General features: G+C 35.7%; 1 protein-coding gene across 1 annotated transcript; it reads right to left on the bottom strand.

The window, feature by feature from the left end:
• Positions 1-6,594: 6,594 nt before the first annotated feature.
• On the bottom strand, positions 6,595-8,498 carry LOC108976535 (putative inorganic phosphate cotransporter). The gene is made up of 4 exons (XM_018945718.1): positions 8,429-8,498; positions 8,037-8,173; positions 6,892-7,977; positions 6,595-6,829 (listed from the first exon to the last, which is right to left on the bottom strand). Exons 1-4 carry the CDS (start codon positions 8,496-8,498, stop codon positions 6,608-6,610), a joined length of 1,515 nt encoding a protein of 504 aa, XP_018801263.1. The 3' UTR covers positions 6,595-6,607.
• Between the last annotated feature and the right edge of the window lie 532 nt (positions 8,499-9,030).

Here is a 9,030-nt window from a genome sequence, read left to right as displayed (position 1 = left end):
TATATGGAAATGCCTAAAAGAAACGACCCTGTACAGTTTGGTTGACATAGCTATAGTTGTTTTTGAGATATCTACAAAAAAATTAGTAGGGGCGAGGCCACGCCCACTTTTCCAAAAAAATTACGTCCAAATATGCGCCTCCCTATGGCGATCGTTTGTGCCAAATTTCACTTTAATATCTTTATTTATGGCTTAGTTATGACASTATATAGGTTTTCGGTTTTCGCCATTTTGTGGGCGTGGCAGTGAGCTGATTTTGCCCATCTTTGAAGTAATACTTCTTATGGAGCCAAAAAATACGTGCACCAAGTTTCATCATAATATATCAATTTTTACCCAAGTTACAGCTTGCACGGGCGGACGGACGGACAGACGGACGGACGGACAGACARACATCSGGATTTCAACTCTACTCGTCAATCTGATCACTTTGGTATATATAACCCTATATCTGACTCTTTAATTTTAGGACTTTCAAACAATCGTTATGTGAACAAAACTATAATACTCTYTTTAGCAACTTTGTTGTGAGAGTATCAAAATTATATGTCACAATGAACCCTTAAGGGCTTAGTAGGGCAATCTTTTTTCAAAAAAAAAAAATATATAATTTTTTGCATTTTCTGTTCCCTTATACCGTTACAATTAATGTAGAGACCCACTTTACCATTGAAGGCCCAAAAATAATAATACTGCTCGATATTCGGAGCGCTCGGAGTGCACACCCCAAACCCTAAACGCGTTTTTCTAAAAAGACTTAATAAACTGGCGAACATGATTAAGGTCGAACTACGCAACCGATTTGCTTAATTTTATTTTTAAATGTTCACAAAACGCCTTGCTATCCTCCCTATATTTTTTTTTTTAATTTATTGACAATGTTATGACAACATTTATGTAAAAAAAAAAACATTTGAAAAGTTAAAAAAAAAAWTTTAATTACTGTTTTTATTTATCAACATTTTTTCGTGATTCGAATAGGCACGATAAATATTCACGTACTTTTTTAAAATAAATTGGGTTTTTTTATTTCAGATGATCCAAATCGTGTCCGCCAGTGAAACAACTTATTCACCCTGCCATTTCTCTGACCGATGTCGTCGAAAAATTCCGAAAGAATTTGATACACATGATATGTGAAAAAAACTCTATTGTAAAATAAAAATTTCTAAAAAAAAATATCAAAACCAGGTCAGATTATCCTACTGACCCCTAAACTACAGAACCGATTTTAGTAAAATTTAGCACGCTGTGTTCAGTTCGAACCAACTTAGATGATAGGATAGTATAACCAATTTATAATTAAAAAAATTCAATGAAGGCTCTATTAAATGGACACTTTATTAAGCGGACAACAAGCGGATAACCGGACATTAAGAAAGCCCTTAAATTCGTTATTTCCTCAAATGAAATTTATTTGTATGAACGTATTCAAAATAAAACCTCAAGTACAATCCCTTGGATTTTTATACGGACACGTTTTCAACTTTATTCGTAAATAAAAATAAAACATATACTACAGCAACACGTGGCCGGATCAAGAGTATGTTTATATTATTTTTTTTGTCGAAATAACAGAATCTTGACACGGCAGTTCAAGGAAACTTATCACAGCTATTCATACTTTGAATACACATCTTGAGCAGTTTTGCTATTGTTACCGCTTGTTTTTTTTTTTTTTTTTTTTTTTTTTTTTTTTTTTTTTTTTTTTTTTTTTTTTTTTTTTTTTTTTTTTTTTTTTTTTTTTTTTTTTTTAGATATCTATTTTGCCCCCCTCATAGTAATCACTCCGAGACATACCATATAGCACTTCTGACAGCGTTTTTCCAATGTTCAAAGCACTTAGAAAAGTAATTTTGGTGAGCATGTTTAGATCCGTTAAGTTGTTGTTTTTGGCCAAAAGTTTGGAACGATGCGTGAGCGGGAACGTTGTCATTGTGGAAAAACAAAAAACAGCCTACATCTTCTCAACTCTCTGACCCATCAATAAACGTTACAGATTCCTACTTCTTACACAGTTTTCGGCAAACCAAAAGCGAAATTAAAAATCAATATTTCACTAAATTCTTTTGACTATTCACCAACCTTTGTCCACTTCTGCTTCGATTTTCTTTTCACTCATTTTGTCACTGTTGGCAATCAAAACTTAATATACGCAATGACCGCAATTTAAATAATTTCTAAWTTTTACTAAGCTTTTTTCCACCGCACGTTTAGGATCACTACTATCCTCATTAAGCGAAAGCTGTTTGGCAACTTCGCCAAATATTCAACGCGTTTGTTGTATTTATTTATTTGGACTAGCTACTGTCAGCACACTTCATGCGATGAAGTCTGTCGATACGCGCTGTGGCTAGTCGACGGATCAAATGTGATAGCGCCATGACAATTAACTATGTTTACATACACTACATATTTATATATAAATATATTCGAAATTGATGGATGTCAATAAAACCGAAGATAAACAATAAGCTGATAGCACACAATATTTATTGCCAGCGATCTCGTCTACACAACACAGTGGCGTAGCTACATCTTTGGGCACCCAGGGCCAAGGATGTTGTGCCACCCCGCTTTATCTACCTACCTACAAGTTTCATGAGGTGGTTCGAACAAAAGTGAATCTTMGATATTAAGTATATAAAATTTAGGAAMAAAAAGCCACGTAAATTCTGAAGTTCCAAAATTCTCACAATACGGTTTTTGAGGAAATTATTAGAAAATTTACAAGAAATCTTATTAAAAGCCATAGAGTATAAGAAAAACCCATTTTTGCCCTATATCTTGTACACTTTTGACACAATTGCAGGAATTTTTGCCCGAATTGGAGCTTTTAAATACCATTTTTGAAAACTTGGAGAAATAAAAGTATACATTTTATAAAAAAAATTTGTTAAAGTATTTTTCTGAATATTAAACAACAGCGCAGATCGTTTTGCCGCCCTAAGACGTTGCGCCCGCGGCGACGTCCCCCTTCGGCGCCAATAGCCCCCTTCCCCCCCTAGCTCCGTCACTGACACAGCACGATTATCGGTGGAAATACTCATAAAGGCCGATATGTGCTACATAAACTTAATTATACGAAAGTTTATTAAACTTAATCTAACTACTTGAATTGGAATAATAAAATGGCAAGGCAAGCGCATGCACACTACCGGTTGCTAATGAGACCAAAAGAGAGTTTGAACGAGAGACTGAGGATAACGGCAAAGACTGACACATCATATAGATAATGCTGTAATGCAAACCTATTTCCACTCTTCAGGGTATAAAAGTTTGACGCGATGTTTGCAATACCCACAAGTCACTTGAAATTCAAAATAACATAACATCACTTTTCATGAGTTTACAGGCGAAGGAAAAACGATATTATAGAAACCACTAATATTGACATCAAAGTTGAGTTTTTGTTATAAAACGGTTATATATTGGTTATATATTTGTTATGCTTTGGTTATATATTGGTTATATCTGACAGAAGCAGCTCAATTCCGATCCTTTTGATGATAAGTTGTTTTAGGTGACGATGTATAAATTATCAGCGTGATGTGCTAAGTCTGTCTGTTCRTCCGTATCTCTTTATAGTTACGAACAAGTCACCAAGTTTTTGAGATATTTCTGTGAAATATTGCACAAATAATTTACCAAGAAGCTTTTCTCTGACGCTTGTGGGACATAATTTTGTCTGCTTCGGTTCTGCTTCCATTCACACTATAAAAACCACAAAAATATATTATTACTATAATTTCTATAATTATCAGCAAAAAAACTTGCGCTTTTTGCTAGTAGATGTCAGTTACAATGCAAAACTATTTTTGTTTTTCAACATTTTTCTTTTAACATCTTTTACCACCCTGTGGTCGGTTCAGTTTGGCTGCGTATAAGCGCACTAGTCCCTCAATTTTTGAGATACCGATCTAGAATTGTACACAAGTCATTGTCTCCCCTAGAAGCTGCTCATTTGTCGTAGCCGCTGATAACGCACCACTACAGCAYATACATAGCTGCTTTACAAATTGAACGATCGATATGAAGTGCTTGTAAGGGAATCTTTCTTGTTTGACAAGATATCCTCACAAAACTTGGCATATGTTATTGCCTAAAGCACTAATGCAATATATGAAGAAATTACTCAGATCACATCACTATAGCATATAGCTGTCATACAAATTGAACGATTGAACTCAAGTTTCTGTATTGAAAACTTTTTTATTTGGATGAAATTTTCGCGAAATATAATTTCGTAATATATAGTACTAATTACATATTGATCAGTTCATAACATTATAGCATATTTCTATATCACAAATTCAAATAAACTTTTATTCTCCACAAAATGCATGAAGGGCATTACAACTCTGGAGTTGCCGAAATTAGCGTTTTTTCTGTATTTATTATTTGTTGCAAGTTTTTCATTGCTGTCGAAAAAAAACTGTTGTTGATCTAACTTCGCAAAACTATTACCGCATTTGTGTACCGGGAAAAACACAAARTGGTTTTTATTTAATAATCAATTAGTGCTTCAAAGTAATAATAATTGATATAATGGCTACAAAATTTCACACTCGAAATGAGTACGGCGAAAACTATTGCTTTCAAGTACACTGTTTGGCTATCAGTTTCCATGTAGTTATTGATCAGTTTGGTTGTGATTTTATTGTCGAAATCGAAAGTACTACTGACAATATTGCAATGAGCATAATAAATATTTCAAATAGTCGTTATTTCTTTAAAAAAAAAAAATTCATATTGAAAAATACCATTATCACAATGAACTCCATAGAGCGCTGTTAAACTTAACAGCAATGTAAACAATTGCTAACGGCTTGAAGATGTGTATAAGAGACAGATACCATTATCACAATGAACTCCATAGAGCGCTGTTAAACTTAACAGCAATGTAAACAATTGCTAACGGCTTGAAACGCCGCAAAAATTAATTATACACATAATGTATGTATACAAACACACTCATTGCTTTTGTTATTACTATTATAATTTTTTTATAAATTTTATTTTACAATAACTAATTAATTTAGAGCACTAAATTGATTTCAATAAAATATTTATTTATTTCTTTAAGTCTAAAAATCATCAACCCATATAAATTCGGCTCTAATTAACACCGGTTATACACGCAATAGTAACATCTATACCAACAAGTTTTGYCTGCTATAATTCAGTTCATATACATTTTTGAGTAATAAGAGAGCTAATCACACTGTAAGCAAGCAACTGTTAACGAACCGGTATGAAACTGTTACTAACAATGTTTGAAACCCGAAGCTTTGCGCTAACCACAATARCATGTACATACTAAGGGAGCTTTATGCACGAGTACACACAAACTCTCTTCCTTCACAGCGGTTGTGATTAATGTCGAAAGCTTTTGGCCGAATAAAAAAGCTTATTCCAAAAGGAATTTGTAGAAAATATTCTATATTCAAATACTCTACATTAATTGTGTACTAAACATTTTCCGCCTGAAAAGCCGCAACTCAAATGAAATTTTAACGAATATGGTTGAACATACTTTGCTGTTGCCGTTTACCGTTATAAGCAATAAAGCAGCTTCGTAGGTATAGCAAGTGCTTTCCAAAGTAACTAAAATGGGCAAAAATTTTACTAATTYTAACAAAAAGTAACACCTGTTTGGTTTCGTCTCTGACATTTCGTATCCAGAAACCTTATATACTATATGTTACATATAAAAACTTTCCACTCGTTACAAAAATAGACCGACTAAACAATTAAAAGAAAATTTATTTTGCAAAGTTGGTTCGACGAGAGATCTTTGAAGTAATTTATCGTTGCGGACGACCTTCGACCTTTTCAACTGATGAAAATATTAAAAAAGCGAAGGATATGGTGCTTGAAAATCATCAGATAAATGTTGGAGAGATAGGAGAGCTCGCTTCAATTATTTTAGTGGATATTTTGGYCAACAAGGTTATGCTCATTGTTTTTTCGATGTCTGTGGTTTTGTGAATCATGAATTTGTTCTGGAGGGACAAACTYTCAATAAGTAGCTCTATTTGGCCGTAGAGGCGTTTGCGTGAGAACATCTGCCGAAAGTAGTTGGAATTGTGRAAGAAGATTTCATGGCTTTYACACAACGATAAAMMACCATCAATTCGAGCCAAGATTGTGATCGAATTTAAAGCCAAAAATGCAATGAATTCCATCGAYTAACCACCTTATTCACCAAATATGRCCCCGTATTCTTGTTCCTCAAAATAAGATTGCTGTTTCGTGGAACTCSTTTTCAGTCGATCGAAGAGATWAATATTCTTGTTCCTCAAAATAAGATTGCTATTTCGTKGAACTCGTTTTCAGTCGATCCAAGAGATAAATCAAAATTCGCTGAAGAAGCTAAATGAAACGTGTTTCAAGAAGTGGAAAATTTATGACATAATAGTATTACAGGTAGTGGAGATTGCTTTGAGGACGACAACATATAAATACAAAAATTATTAAATATTTTGCTTTTTATTAACATTTTCCGGGTACTTTTTTGCAACAATCTTTAACTTAATATAATATTTAATACATATATTAAGAAATTATATAATATAAATTTACATTCTTAACCTTAGAGCTCAATTCAGCTTGTTACAGCTGGAGTACATATCGCCGTTACCGCACACACATGCTCACTAAGCACTTTGTGCGGAAACTCCGAATTTTGATAACACTTCTTCGAGAGATAATCTCTATCATCCCATGGCTGTAGGTCCATCTTGCCAAAAATCAAATAGAACAAGTTACCCGAAGCAAACACGACAGCCGATATTATGAAGACTAATTGCCACTGTACGCGATTATGCTGTAAAATAAAAACTTCGAGTTAATAATTTTTCACACAACAAAAAACTCATTTCTACACACCTCGTCCTTTACCAGCACACCGACTAGSAGCGGCGTAAGTATCGGTATCACATTAGCGGCTGAGTTCACGATGCCCATAAGAATGCCAGCATGATTCGGCGAGAGATCGATGGTGTTCAGCGCACTGCCAATTGTAGCACCAGCATTCGAGCCAACACTTATCGTCATTAAAGCAATCGCGAAATTCTTCTGGTCCTCCCCGAGGAGTCCAATGCATATAAGACCAGTAGCCGGTATCCAAAAGGYGCATGTATTGAAGGTCTTGCGTATAGCTGTGAGTGAGGCTATTTTTCGATTGAGCAAAACATCCGAGACAATCAGATATACATAAGACATACACCACATAGCCAAATAAGGTAGCGCCGAATAGAAAGCGTTACTCTTCATGTCCATATTTAGCACACCCTTCATATAGGAAGGCAGTTCAGCTTGAAGTGTGGAGAAACCCCAAGAATGCGCTGAACGTGCGACTACTAATGCCCAAAATGGCAAAGAAGTCAATATAGCATGCCAAGGCACTGGAATCTTTTGTACTACTTCATCCGACTTTACTGTTTTTGTGATATTCTGCGAGGCCTCTATGTAATCAAGTTCTGCTTTTGTAATAAACTGGCACTCCGCTGGTTTATTGGCGGCTAACAACAGCCAAGCGACGCACCAAACTAAGCCCAAGGCACCAGATACATAGAACAACCCTGGCCAACCGATGCTCGAAGCCGCAATTAAGCCACTTATGAACATAGACAGCAGTGTACCGCATTCGATACCCGTATTGGCTAGCGCACCCAAACGATTGCGTTCGCTTACCGGACACCAAGCTGCGAGATGTGCGTGTAGGCAGGGAAAAAGAAATCCCTGAAATAGTCCCTGTACAATACGTATGCCACAGTAGATGCCCCAACCGCCCCAATTAACGCAAAGCGGTGGCAGAAGAGCAAATAACGAAGAGCCCAGTGTTGAGATAAACATCGTGCGTTTGGCGCCCAGMCGACGGCAGAGGTAACCACCGGGGAATTGTGTAATGAAATTACCCCAGAAGAAGCTCGACAGAATGTACGATTTTTCCATATCAYTCCACTTGTATTCCTGAAAAGAAAAGTAGGTTTATTAAATAAATATGATAAACGATAATTATTTAATCCTACCGGAAAGTTAGGATTTGTAGTCGCSGCATCTGTCATGGCCACCACAGCAACCCCCGCGTTGAATTTGGCAATATAATTTACAATAATTGAAGTGAATAGCAAGAAAATTTGTACGTGACGTTGCCCGAAACACGGTACTGAAACAAGAAGTAGGGAAAGATTAGCTTTCCACGTTATACTTTTAAAAAATATATTAAAAATTTTTTTAAAAAACGAGTAACTTAGAGCTCAGTGTGGCAATCTTCAGCGCTAGGACCCTCTATTATTAAGATAACAAAATTTGAACTAAGAAAGAAAAAATCTTTCGCCTAATTAATAAGATCAAAACTCTTTTAATGACTCAATTCGTTATTTTTGATCGAATTATTCCTTTAAGTGGAGCACTGGAATACAGTAGCCATTGCACATTAGAAAGGGGTCCTCGTAAGTAGGCAGGTATGAGTTCAACCCCTTCTGTTCCATTTTTATACACTATTAAATATTGCTATCTCGTTTCATTGTTGTGATTCAAACCATTTGGTGCCCTCTATCAAACTAATTATTTCCGTTATGTTTTTATTGATACCCACTCAAGGTTTACGGACACCAAGAATTCGATGCGATGTAGATGGGGTTGTGATAGAGCTGGGCACTCACAGGGGAAGTGTGAAACCGTTTCCTTACTTCTTTCCAGTTTGCAGTTATAGCAAATATTGCTTTTGGACATTCCCAATTTCAACGCGCATTCTCCAAATGTCTAGTGCCCTCTGGAGTTGACCGACGATGAGCTTAAAGCCTTGCTACRCTTGCTGATCACGCTGGAGCTTTTCTTTGGCGATGACAAGGCTGACAATGCCTCCTGTCTATCTGTTTATGAGCTAGCTCTCTGTATTCTCACTTAGTTATTCAGTGGAACTCCATGCCTAGTATTTCCGGGTGGAAAATGCTAGTTGAGTTTTTTAGAAAGACGGAAAGGGAGAGAGATATCAAGAGCCCTACTACGCAGTCCACTTTG

This window comes from Bactrocera latifrons, unplaced genomic scaffold (assembly GCF_001853355.1).
Source record: "Bactrocera latifrons isolate USDA-ARS-PBARC rearing strain unplaced genomic scaffold, ASM185335v1 scaffold_771, whole genome shotgun sequence".
In the NCBI taxonomy this organism is placed as follows: Eukaryota; Metazoa; Arthropoda; class Insecta; order Diptera; family Tephritidae; genus Bactrocera; species Bactrocera latifrons.
This window is presented reverse-complemented; position numbering and strand designations above follow the sequence as displayed.